We start from the raw sequence: 14,205 nt of genomic DNA on the forward strand, positions 1-14,205 counted from the left end.
CACATCAAAAAAGACCATAGTTCTTGTTCTGTGTGTCAAAAATCGATAGGGCAGCGTCATCTATTTGGTGCATTCCCTTTTAAATTTTGTTTTTTTTTTTGTTTTTCTAATTTAAAAGGCGGAAAGGGGCGACCAGTGTAATTTTTTCCCTTGAGCGTGACCATCAGGGTTCTCACTCGCTGTGGAATATTTAATTTGAGCCATAGCTATTGCCTAAGAAGGTGAATCCGTCACCATAGCCCCGCCAAAGTGTAAGTTGGTAAAACTCCTCCTTAGTAGCATCTGATTCGCGGACTACTATCGCAAGCGAGTTCGAACCTGTGACCACTAGGAAGCAAAGAGGGGGGATGTATCTATAAAAAATAAAAAAATAATTAAAACAAAAAAAATAAACGAACAAACAAAAATGATTTACTAGGAGTTCATCATAAGATGTTGAAGCTCTTGCTTGTCAAGTGAGAGAAACATCATATGCAGCATTCAATTGCCCATAAATGCATAAACTCAGAAAATCGGAATACGATCCTCTTCATTTCATGCTTAGGATTTAATGTTGTTGTATTTAATAGTGTAGATGATACTAAGTGTTAATTGCCTGAATCAAGAATCTCTTCTACATGTTTCCAATAGCATACATATCGTGATCAACTAAAATCATGGATTTTGTGAAATGTAGAAAAACTTGCTCCACTGGCTTAATGAAATTTAAAATTAGTATCTCTAATAGTTTCACAAACAAAAAATAAAATAAAATCAATCTGCACTTATTGGTTATTATTCACTTATTCAATCATCCAAGCTAACTTGAATTCACCTGTAATAGAATTCAGGCTTAATTCTCATGTTAGAATGTGAGGCACGACTTGAAGAACTGTACAACAAGAAATATCTCAACCTTATGCTTCCGAAAGATCGACTTTCTCATCAAGAGGAATAGTTGGTTGAGGAGCTGCATCTTGGACACCTTCAGGAGACGGGTCTTGGACACCTTCGGTATCAGGTGGTTGAGATTCATGCTTTGCAGCAGCCTGCAAGACCCGGTTCTGAACATCTGTGGATGAAGGTGATGTTGGTAGTCCAATGCCGTTTGTTTCCAATTTTCCAGCAGCCCATGCAAATGCCTGAGCTCCAAATGTAACAGGAGCAAGCAAGAGCCTTGAAGGAACATAAGACATCCCAGTGTTAGAAAAGCATTCTGTCAGATGAGTCTTCTCGACAAAAGCATACTAGTAGTAGACATGTCAGCTTTTTTACAGTTCCAAATCTCTAGACTCTAGTTAATTTTTTGCCCATCTTTTTCAGCAGAATATTAGTAAGGAGCTCATTTTGCAAAAGCAAGCTTTAATGAGCACAAGAAAAATGAATAAGTTCCTCCCATAAAACAATGCTTTAGTTTTTCATTTTTTCTAAATTAATTTTCTTCTTCTTTCGATTGAAAGGTTTGAACCCAAGATTATCCTAATCCAACGGTCACACAAGCACAAACTAACAATTTTTAGTAGCATATAGTATTATACTTATATGCAAGAATATCACATTGATATTTCTTTCTATCAGCAATTCAGCATACTAGGAAATTCTAGAACATTAGATACTATCAAAAAGAAAGTTTGCAGTGTTATGAAGTTTCTATTATCCATCACATTAATGAAGCTTTAAATTGATCTTATCCTTGAATATCTATATGTTATCACATATCCTGAAAATCGAATGAGGAAAATATATTATGATTCTCAAATTAGTTCAGAATTCCATTCATGAGTGTATAGACATGTGGTGAATCATTTTCTGTTTTTCGATGTGCCAAGACAAACTTCTGGCGTGAATGAAATCCTGACTTGTGTCTATGTGAATGCAACATTAGGTTAACACAACAAATAGCGAACAAACATTTAAAAGTTCCATAGATCAAAAGTCTTACTGACTAATTAACAGCAAAATTATCTGAATATGAAAGCTAAAATTTGTGTTATAACGTAGTATTAAGAAGTATCCCCCTTTATAAGAAAAACAGTCCAAGAAGAAATAAGAGATACTAAGTTTAAGATTTTCAACACCTGATGATAAACCCCGTGATAGATTCTCTAAATAATTATGACTTCATCTGAATATACATATAAACAAAGGTATCAAATAAAAAAATGAATTACCTACTCAGTTCTGTACTATCATGATTACATGATCAGATAGGACCTTATAAAGTAGGATTACCTCACATCTTGCTTAAAATCTTCAGACTCCTCGTATGAAGCTACCCGCCGAAAGATGGTCTGGTGGAGTTAATATAAACCCATCAATGAGGAAAGGAAGAGCATTGCAACGAAGAAGGTTTGAGAAAATATATATATATATAAGCATCACAAGCCCAAACCACCCCACCCCCCACACAATCAAATAGAAAGTAATACCACTTGACTAGGGGCAAAAGGGGCTTCAACCCAGAATTTGCTCCTGATTACAAGACCTTAGCCAAAAACCAACCTCACCAGATTAGTCATAAACTCTATGCTCATTATGTAGATCACATAGTGTATGATCATCCATATCGAGCTACTAAAAAGTAGGTTATCAAGGCTTTGTTGAGTTCAATACTTTAATATGCCAAAATTAGACATAATCCATGAACATTTTAATGTTTATAAAAGCCCCTGAGCAAACTGAAAACAAGACACCTCAAAATTGTGGACATCCAGAGTGCAAAGAGGGGAGAGGAGAAGTACTGCCTTTGGGAGAAAGAGATAGCAGGGTGAACAAAATGCTAGATGACAAATGGCTAATGCACTATAACTTACTGCCTAATAAAATATTCCACGGGGATATATGAACTAGTGACCTCCTAGTTTAAGCAAACATGGACCGTGATATAACTAAAAGACCTTCCTCATGGTCAGCCTAACTGGTTTGTCACAAGAAAACTAAGGTTTGATATTACTATGTAAACAATGAAAAATTCAACAAGTCCTTCAGATAGTAGAAAGTAAAAAAATTTCTGATATCCATTGACATAGGCATGGTCTCCAGCAAACACAGAAACGTCCGTATATACACACACATATTTGATAAAAAATTTCAACATGTTGGCAATTTTTCAGACTATATTTGGAAAACAAATCAATATAAATATTCATCTGGAGAAGAGAATGAGCACCTGACCGAGGCCAACAATGCCAATAATTTGTAATGTCTTCTCCCACTCTGAAACAAAATTAATATAGTTAGTTAGAAAAGAAGGGTAAAAAAATCATACAAAAATAAGATTAGATAATCATCTGATTAGCAGCAACTACTACAAAAAGAAGTCAAGGTCAAGTTAAAGAAGAAAGAGAGAGTTAAGCAAACAATCCAAGTCTCAAAGCACCTCGTTTCCGAGGCTGCATCTCTGCATCCCAAATAATCAAGCAATTAATCCTCTTTTCATTTTCTTCTTCTATGAGCTACATAACAAGAACTCAAGCTACAAATATACGAACTAAAACTAGCTAGTTATCTAAATAGAAGCCATTCCTCCGACAAAAAGGTTAAGTAAAAGAATCATCCCAAAAAAAAGCAGCTTTTTTACCACTTCTTTTTCTTTGTCGCTTGGTAACAAGCAATTAAGTAACAAATATAACAATTTCCAATCGCAAAAGACTCTTCAACAAATTCCACAATGAGTGCTATCATTAGAAGCATGGTTACAGTCTCATCCAAAGGAAGGTAAAAGAAGAGAAAAATTAAAAAGCAATCAAGAACCATCAATAATAATTTGATTAGTTCAGCTGTGCTAAGATAAGCTTAGATAAGGTTTCACTACTTAAGCCTCTCTCTCACATTGTACATGTGGGCATTTCTACATGAGCTACACATGTAACACATATTTAAAGAAGGCTATCTGATATGGGCTGAGACCAACTACTCAAAAGTCACATACCATTCTACATAATTACTATTTGGTGGATGATACCACAGGAGGGAAAAAATCAACCTGGTTTTATGCTACTATATTTTGTCTTTTGCCTCTCCTTAGCTAAAAATTTGCTAGTGCTGAGGAAGGAATATAAAGTGAAACGAGAAGGAGCATATGATAAGTGAAATCCTGCTCAAGGATAATTCATTTTGAATTCTTTGCAATAAATATTTCCACAAGGCTTCAATTCTTTACACAAAATCATTCTCCAGCTTAAAGTAGGTTTTTGGAGTTTTTTTTATTATACATCCAAAAAAAAAAAATTTGTTTGATAATAATTTCCCAAACATGCCAACTTCTCCATCATGCAATAAATTGCTTATTTTAAGTAATTGGATGGAAATTCTACCTAATGTTGTTGGCCAAAACAGAGATGTCAGAGGACCGCTTCCTTTTTTTCTTGTTCTTATTTGTAACCAACCCTGTTGTTTTAACCTTTTGACAGTCTTTAAAGGATGTGTCTCAAATATATATTATTAGATACAAGTATATACCAAATATAGAATCAGGGATTAATTCTTAAGAACCAAATCAACTCCTAAAATGTCAGAGACAAAAAAAAAAGAAATACATATATATCATTTGAACTTCAAGAAATGTTGGAAGATACATGTTCACTTAGGATAGACCCCAATAAAGTAATATCACGTATCAATTGTTAAATAAATTAAAGGTTGCAAGGAAGAAATACACTCACCTAGTAGTGCATAAAGTGCCGCAATGAAACCCTGTCAACAAAGTAGTTGCATTGATTACAAAAGATGAACTTGAAATTGCAAGAGATTAACATAAGCATTTTCAAATGAAAATCCACATGAAAATCCCACCTGATAATAATGATGGTTCCACAATTAACTAAATAACTAATTTGCATAGGTCATTTAGTCTTAGTTGATCATACAACGGAACATTTATTCCTAATTGATCACAACATAAATCTAAAATCAGTGAAAGAATAATTCTGCATAACACATACACATGAGATCGTATAATTAGAATCCTCCTTAAATAACTTTTGTCGTTACATGTATCATAAATAGACCTTGTTAAGAGGGGCTCCAACTCATCTATGTGCATGTCAGGTCATGCTACAAGCAAATATATATACACATACACACGTGCACCCACATGCATATATGTATAGAAGGTATTCATCACATTCAATTGATCCCTCATGACTCAATAGATGAGATGTGTTTGGTGTCATTCTCCTACACATCTCTTGTCCATCTTTTTTTAAAATCCATCATTGAAGTTGTGGGACCTACATATGGGTCCCACATATTCAATGGTATATTTACATATCTCTTGTACGGAGATGGACAAGAGACTTGTAGAAGAATGAAATGAAACATTTCTCCTTAATAGATAATTCAGAATGTAGCTTCCCATCGAGGAATAAGGCAACCAAAACGGTTCCTAACCAATCACTAAAGCAACAGGACCAGAATTTTACCACACCAAACCCCAGAACTTGCAGTGGAGAAGGACTGATTTCCTCTAGAATTGCCTCAGCATCCTGAAATGACCCAAGTTTGCCTTAGTTTAAAATAGATAAAAATTCAACAAAAAAAAAAAAAAGGCACCGGAAATATTATGGATGTCAAACACAAGAAATTGAGTAACAACCTACATTAGAAATAATATGAAATATGGAACTCCCAAACCAGCATATTCATGGGTTGGGTAGTTTGGACACTAGTCTACACTCTATAGGGGTAACAACCTGCCCACCTAATTTTATTTTATTTTTAGAAAAAAAAAAAAAAAAAAGGAGTTTCTCAAAAACTAGAATGAAATTCAAACTTAGGCTTCTTGAAAAACAATTTGATAAGTAATTTCATTATAACTAATAAAGCGCAAATGGGTGCAAACTTAGTACACAAGGAGTATACAAAGAGAACCCCTAATCTCACGAAAAAGAAGAATAAGCTTCCTGAAAAATGTAGAAAATTTCATTTATCTCCAGGCCCATATTTTTGTACCAGTTTGATATCTGGTACACTTTTATAAAATTTTCCACAGTACCCAGGATGACCCCATGATTCTTCTTTTGCTGTATACCCCTCTATCCATAAAACAGTTATTGGAGCTATATGATTGCAACAGCTCTTAGATGTTAAATACATCAGATCCCCATTCAAACAAAAGCATAATTTATGTTTCGTGGCTCACAATCAAATTAAATTATTACTCAAGAAAATATTTACTCTGATCAGATAGCCTTCTTAAGACACTGCATGCACCTCTAAGTATATGTTGGCAGGATTAACCCCATCAAATAGTTTAAGAATTTAACTTTCATTATTTTCAAATTGGTTCTAAGTTGGATGTGTATATGAATAACGGTTAAGTTACATGAAGGGAAAAAAAAAATCACTGTAGTCTGATTTTATCACTTGTGAGCCTCCCTCATCTGCCTAAGAGTTCATTAATCCTCACATCTTATTTATGCAGTCAATTGATAGCTTCACATTTACCAAATAAACAACCCTTAGTTACAAACACATATATGGGCCTTGTCGAATTGAAGGTAGTTTAGGGGTGTCATACAAAGTAGTATGGAGCTTTAAATCAAACAATATAAATATTTCATTTTAACTAGGTATATCATTTTTATTTTTATTTTGCCAGAATCTGTACTAGCTGACTAGAGGTACTGTAGTAGATATCAGTACTAGATTTCAGCTATCAAATGTGAATAATCTGAGTTGATCTTGGGCTTGAATCAATAATACAAAAATTTCAATCAAATAGAAGGACTGACAAAGTGCATGATGTCTAGGAATTGAATTTTATACTTTAAATATTGACAAAAGGAAAAAATATTCAATAAACAGGATATTATATCTCTGAAGGCTTTTACTAGAAGTTAACAGTGTAAGCAGCAGGAGTGAAAGAAATACCTCGTTGAGTACAGTAAGCGTTGTCTCAGGCTTCAGCTCCTTACTACGGAGACCCTGGTTTACCCAAGACTGGAAGCCACCTTGAACCAAGTATGGTTTCTATCAAGTAACGGAGCAACCAAATCATTAGAGTATATAATGCCATGTTTTGCCATTTTCAAAGACCAATGACTAAATATGATACTGCATAATTTTCTTGATGATTCTGGTCTACCAATTTTGGTTACAATACTTCCTCCCACTTTTTACAATGGAACTATCTGACCATTTTAGGAAAAAGGAATTGAAACTTCATCTTGCATTTGAGTTTCTTGAATTTTAGTTCACTAGCCAGATACACAACCATCCAGCTTTGCAAAATCAGCTGCTATTGTCCACCAAGGCAAGTAAGTTCACCAAAGTGAACTAAAGCAGGACAAATTCATTATGAATATTAGCTGCCTAACATGGAATCATGTTAAGATTGTCAAGGCTTAAGATAGCTGAAGTACTATTTGTATGATGGAGCTTACACCTATAGATGCTGTTCCCAAAAGTCCAATTCTGAACATATCCCATGAAGACATCAAATATATCCTTATACAAAAATATAATGCTAGTAACAACACCATCTATATACATTATATTCTCCAAAAAGAATAAGCAAAAAACAGATGTTAACCCCACTAATGCTACAACGAGAAATCTAGTTTTGAACTATTTTCAGAATTATGTCAGTAATGGTCGAATTATTCCCAGCTTTAAATTTTCTAAATAAGCAAAAAGGTCTAGCATATGTAATGGACCCAAGTCCTATGATTGTATATGTACAAGAAATTATTTTGTTATACTAATAACAAAATAATCGAATCAGCAAAAATTAAGGAGTATATGCTGAACTTAATTTTTAAAAAATGACAGGGCTTTTTTACCAGGATAACATATCACTTGAAAAGTCATTTATCACTGATTCGGTTCACAACTATCAGAAAAGATCACTTGAAAAGTCAATGGAGCAAATGTGAAAATACGATAGCATAAAACAAAAAGGGGGAACTTAGAATGATTCAAAAGATGTTAGTGTTAACTCCACAAACCACAGGGTACTTAAGTGACATGTTATACGAATTACTTGTGAGATGAGATGGAGAAAGAAATTCAGAACACACACAACGCTAGTGACTATAGATGAGATAATTCTCCTATCAAACTTCATGTTTATCGTGTTACTTGGCTAATTCCATTACAGGTGTGTTTAGCATTGCAATTTCATAGATAAAAAGTGTGATTTTAAACCAAATTGTAAAAAATAGATTGTTTGGGATTGAGTTTTAAAAAAATTACAATTTGAAAACGTAGAAAATTTGCGTTTTCAAATCGCAGGTAATGAGGTTTTTTTAAAAAAATACACAATTTTAAAAGTTAAACTGCGAATTTAATGGCCAAATTGCGATTTTGCCAAACGCTTAACTGCGTTTTTAAAAGTTACGTTGTCAAATTGCACATTTTAAAATCGTTATTTTTAAATTACACTTTTTTAAATTGCAAACCCAAACGGACCCTACAACAGTAATCTTGAAAAGTGTAGAAACACATGCCTCAACACCAAGTTTTCTCAAGGATCTTGCAATGCCTTTGGCGCGAGTACCGTCAGCATCCATGACTATGACCCTGGACCTGTCCTACAAGGAGTAGAAAAACAATATTCTGAGATATCATTCCCAACCCAGATCCTAACAGGGAAAATCACAAGAAAGTGCACAACAAAGGAAAACTAATGTCTATTTTTCTTTTTTTCTTTTTTTTTTTTTTTTTTTTTGGAGGGCAGAGAGGGAGGGGGGGGCTAAAATTATTAACTAGGGATTTTTTCACCAATTTAAAGCATTCTGCGGCTTTCACTTTGGTCATTTGCATCTTTCTTTCACATAATCGTTCTAGCTACATACCTGAAAAATCTTCAAATTCCGAATGACAGCAGCAACCAAGGTGTCATCAAGGTCTCTTCCACCCTTCAACAACTTCCTTACAGAGGCATCAACCTGGAATTGACAAAAATCACGTAACCTAAATCTTCAGCACCGAAGGGACTGAAAAGATACTGAAATCAATATCATTTGTTTTCTATTTAGCCCCACATTATCAGTAGCAGCAAAGCAAAGGTACTGGAATTTTAGATTCGTCCTTATCATATACTAATAATACAATTCACCATTTCCTTGACACATGTCCTTAAACAACATTCTGAACCAACCTCAGGTAGAGTTACACTTGCATAGCGAAACCGAGCCGCACGTCGAAGATCAGGAATCCCATCTCTTTCTCTTAGAACCTTTTATCAAAAAAAAAAAAAGAACCTTCAACCAAGAAAATTCTCAGCACTAAAAATCAGCAGTAATTTAACATTCAGAAACTACCAAAAAAAAATCTTCTCTTCTTCTGGATAAGTAACAAGACCCCAACCCCAAGTACACAGGATGACCCAAGGGTGGAGGAAAGATTTTCCCTTTCATTATGATGAAAAAGCTAAAATAGAACCAGAGGTTTATAACAGCATACCTAGCAGGGGGATAAAAGGGAACTTAACAACATATTTTGAAAAAAAGAATATCTATAGGAAAATTACAATCAAAGGGTTAGGTTGATTTAGATTCTTGATGGAGAAATCAGAATTATTGACATTATTGGCACTGCAAAATAAAAGGCCATAACAAATTACAGTCTCTTGCCTCAGGCCGGATATCAATGAGTAAAGCATTCTCCTTCCCAGTCAAGAACTCCAAAGTTGATTTAGGAGACAAATCCCCAGAGTACCCACTATATGTCCACGCCCAATAAAAAACCCTAAACAAATCTGATAAAGAGTGTTAATTTCCCATGAAATAGATTGATTATTCTCCTAATACAAATAAATAAAGAAATCTCTTCGAGCACAAAAGAATATTCATACCATAAAGTGGTTGAGGTTCCAAGGAAAAGAACAAACGGAACAACTGGATCATTTGGATCCAAGCCTATACTTCTCTCCAAACCCTCTATAGCACTAAAAACCTGTTCATGAGATGATAACCAATTCAGCATATACTGAATGAATACTTTATGTATCGCAGATATGGAAACAAATACAATTGATATCTGTCATGATTTTTGAAACAGAATATGAGGATGACAACAGAAAAAGTGAAGACTGATGGGCTGCCAAAGAGCCAGCAATCAACAAGATAATCCAAGTCATTTGGAACTTTAGAAATCATTCTCCTTTGTTTAAATTAACTCATTTATGCCAGAAAGAAAATTTCATATCAAATCTCATTTTAAATTAAAAAAAAAAAGAAAAAAAAAGAAGAGAATCTCACACTAAAGTGATGCTATTGAATCATCCAAAAAATTAAACCATGAAATGGACGCATATAACAAAGTGTTAGAATACCTGTGGAAACGCTGTCTTAACGGGGCTCAAGATTTCTATTGCCTTCTCTTCAGACAAATTTAGGGTATCCCTGATGTCCGGAGGAAGCAGTTCCTTAGCGGACCCATACGAATAAACAATGAAGGAAGCCCCATTTGTTAAAGAATCCTCCACTGCAACAATTGTACGCCTCAATACATCAACAGCAACAACAGATGCTTTACTTGTGGCTTCCTTCAAATCACTTGAAAAGCTTGTCAATCTATTACCAGCCAATTCTCTGTTTTGATCAGCAGTTGAAAAGAGTCCACTAACAATATTATCCACTGCATCAGTAGCACTTTTAATGACAGATGTAATTGATGAATTAACTGCATCTACAGAGCTTTTCACGGCATTTTCTCCCTTATTTACAGAAGCACTCAATGACTTACTTACACCAGCCAAAAAATCCTCAATACTTGTTTTCGTATTGAACAATGGATCATTATCCATGTCTAGCGAATCAGACACAGAAATCGGGTAATCTGGCATCATATCAGTAGTAGATATGGTTTCAGATTCTACAGATCCAACTAGAATATCTGCATTTTGAGGTGACTTATCCGTAAAGTCCATGAATCCCTCTTCCACAGCAGCTCTGGTAGAACTATCTACATATCTCACTTCTGCCCCTCCTGAGGATTGTATTTCATTTACTGTTTCCATTGAAGAACTCCAAACATTTGAAAACTTGCATTCCGAAGAATCTGATTCAATTTGACAGGACTGACTGTTAGAGAAATCCATGGAGACCGATTGTTCGGTGCTCTTAACAAAACTAGAGTAGAAAGACTTTGAAGCTTTTGCTTTAAGGGATTCTCCTCGGGATTGAGTTCCATTTGGCAATCCTAAAAAACCCCTTTCTTCCACAATGACCTCAAAATCCTTCTGAAATGGGGAAAAGGATCGCAATCCAGGTAATGAAATCTGCAGGATCCATTGATTCAAAAGTACATCAACAAAAAGTGTTCAACAAATGCATGACATGTTACCATGCAAGATTGTGTCACAAACTCTAACAACTTGGATGAGCTATAGGCAAGTACTTACCTAGTTCAGACTTCATAAAATCGATTAACATCTCTGACATTTCTTGTAAAATAAGTTTGAAAAGGTGCTATGAGTACCAAATCTTTTACCAAAAGATGCGTGGGTACCAAAATGATGTGGAGTTTATTTATTGGTACCTGTGGCATTTTTTATTTATTTATTAATTGTTTTGATCCTCTCCAATGAATAAGCTACATGTCATCGTGGTATCTATCTCTTAGTAAAAAATTCAGTACCCCTAACATTTCTCAAATGAGTTACATAATAGCAGTATCATATTTCAGCAAGTAAAGTCTAACCTGAAAATGAGAAGCAGAGCTTGGGGTGGCCGAGCAAACAGGCAACATTGTCACATCAACTAATAATCAATGCCAACAATTTCAGCAAACTCTCATCCTCTGCGCAATGCCACAAAAACATACACAAAGTTCAACAATAAAAAACATCAAACTCAAAATTGAACAAAACCCACCAACCAAAACTCAATTTGAAAGAAACTCATTTGCAACCCTCGAGTATTCTAAAGAAAAATACAATCACTTTTGAACTAAATCTGAACGAACTATGCTAATATAAGACCTTATGCTCTATTTTGAAATGGGCTTCTCAAAATTCAATCTACAAACAATAACCGTCAAACTCAAACTGGCAAATGGTGATGATATTGAAGCATTGTAAAGAAAAATGGGCCTGTAGCTTGTTCTTACTTGGAAGTCATAATAATCCGAAAATGGGTTTGGATGATGTCTGAGAATTGTCCAATGGAAGATGTTATAGTAGATATGACGAGGAGAATCGTGTGGCTCGTCAGAGCCGTTAGCTCCAATGCTCCATCTCCCTTGGCTCCTCTTCGCCTCTCGTTTTTTGTGGGCACAATTTTGTATTTGATTATCTTTTTGGGGCTCCCAGATGTGGCCTTTCGTATTACAATTTACAATTCATTCCCAATAATTATTCTGTTTTACATATAAGTACATATATATTATATAATAACACTGAAGTTGTTCAATTATTTTCTCTTGTGCCCCTGGTCTTTTATTTTGGGCCATGACTTTTTTTTTTTTTTTTTTTTTTGACATGTTCACACAAGAGAAGGGGAGGGGGGATTCGAATTAGTGACCTCCGCTTCATTAGGCGTGATCCACTGCCGATTGAGCTACCCCTTTGAGACATTTTGGGCCATGACTTGTGTTATTGTTTTGTTCAATAACACCCTACCAATTGGGTTTGGCGTTAAATCCGACTCTAAATGGGTTAAATGCCATTTTTATTCCTGAAAAAAAAAAAATTACAAAATTACTCTAATTAAATAATTAAAATTTAATTTTTATATTAAAAAAATTGGCCCAGCATTTTGAAATTATAACATTTGGTTTAATTATTTATTTGAAGTAAAATATATGTAACGTTTAGGACTTGTGACCAAATATTATGGTTCAGTAATTTTATAAGGAAAACAAGTCATTTTAAAATTATTTTAAATGTGACGTAATTTTTAAAATTAGTGTTAAATTTAATTTATTAATAATTTGGCTAAAGTCTACGTGCCTCTTAAACTGTCACTCAATTGACAATGTCTCTTACTTTTAATTGTGACAATATTCTCTCAAACTATCAATTGTAACAATGTTCTCTCAAACTGTCAAAACATTATCAATATCTTCGAAGGCCAACAAAAATATAAAAATATCCTTATAAATTATTTTAGGTTTTTTCTAGAAGTTTTCGTATTTTTTATTTTTATTTTACTAAGATAGTTTAATTGTTGGGAGAAACATTAATAATGTTTTGATATTTTAGACGATATTATTATAGTTGAAAGTTTAGAAACATTGTTAATAAGATGATAGGTCTAGGCGGTATGTAAATTTTTTCCTAATATTTTTAAAAGTCGCGTCACATATTTCGAGACGATATGGATGAGGACTCTTCTCAACACGTCCGATTCTTGAATCGTCGACATTTCTTATCCTCTGTTTTGTTCGATTATTCTAACCTTCTTTTTCCTCATCCTCGATGATCTATCCAAAGTACTGAAAATTCCAACGCCACAAGTCTTGGAAAGTAATAGGAACGTTATGGTCAAGGAGAAAACCAATTATTATGACATCATGTACGTTTGTGGTTTTTGATGTGAAGGACTTATTTTTGGAGCTGAATATTTGTTTAGAAAATAAAAGCTAGAACTTAGAAGTAATTTTTTTTTTTTTGGAAAAAATATAAAACTAGTTTCTATAATTTGCATATTTATAGGATCAATCCATCTGACAGGAATCTAATAATAAAGGTATTTTATGATTAAAATATCCTAGAATAATATGTTATCTTTATAGATAGCATTAGAAGTATGGATTGAAATTTAAATATTAAAAATAAGTATTATCATTATAGTAGTTTATTCTACTTAGGGTTCATTTGGGAGTGCATTTTTAAAAAAATAATTTGCATTTTTAAACCAAATCACAAATTTTGAATGTTTGGGATTGCGATTTTAAAATTGTGAAAATTTGCGATTTCTATAAGTTGACTATATGGTGTTTATTTGAAAAAGTGCGAATTTAAACAAAAATCACGATTTCCCTTAAAAAAATATTTGGGGCAATATTTATCTATTTGGCCATAAAACCGCAATTATGTGCTAATGTTATCAAAACACTCAATTGATAAAAAAATACTTTTTAACATGTTTTACTAAACGTTTGTACGATTTTAAAAATAAGCGATTTCAAAAATATATTTTTTAAAAACGCAATTTTTAAAATCGCACTTATTGAAATTACACTCCCAAACAGGTACTTAGTCTTTTTATTTTTACTGTGCGCATTGTAATTGTATATTTAAAGAGTTCAAGCTCATTAATAAATTAAGCATAATTA

At 33.7% G+C, this 14,205-nt stretch overlaps 1 protein-coding gene across 4 annotated transcripts; it reads right to left on the minus strand.

Annotated features, from left to right (window-relative positions):
* Positions 1–673: 673 nt before the first annotated feature.
* Positions 674–12,200, minus strand: LOC132177286 (calcium sensing receptor, chloroplastic). Of its 4 annotated transcripts, none has more exons than XM_059589555.1 (14): positions 12,037–12,200; positions 11,629–11,727; positions 10,259–11,206; positions 9,779–9,879; positions 9,558–9,672; positions 9,083–9,160; positions 8,778–8,870; positions 8,430–8,513; positions 6,853–6,951; positions 5,403–5,465; positions 4,644–4,674; positions 3,149–3,195; positions 2,212–2,270; positions 674–1,155 (listed from the first exon to the last, which is right to left on the minus strand). In XM_059589555.1, the coding sequence occupies exons 2-14, from the start codon at positions 11,674–11,676 to the stop codon at positions 897–899; spliced, it is 2,025 nt and encodes a 674-aa protein (XP_059445538.1). In that variant the 5' UTR covers positions 11,677–11,727; positions 12,037–12,200; the 3' UTR covers positions 674–896. The 4 variants fall into 4 exon arrangements, 3 of the variants coding, with proteins under 3 accessions (XP_059445538.1, XP_059445532.1, XP_059445546.1); XM_059589549.1 differs by lacking the exon at positions 12,037–12,200 and adding an exon at positions 11,909–12,027; XM_059589563.1 differs by lacking the exon at positions 12,037–12,200 and having other exon boundaries at positions 10,259–10,986; positions 11,629–11,705.
* Between the last annotated feature and the right edge of the window lie 2,005 nt (positions 12,201–14,205).

Source organism: Corylus avellana, chromosome ca1, assembly GCF_901000735.1.
Source record: "Corylus avellana chromosome ca1, CavTom2PMs-1.0".
Lineage (NCBI taxonomy): Eukaryota > Viridiplantae > Streptophyta > Magnoliopsida > Fagales > Betulaceae > Corylus > Corylus avellana.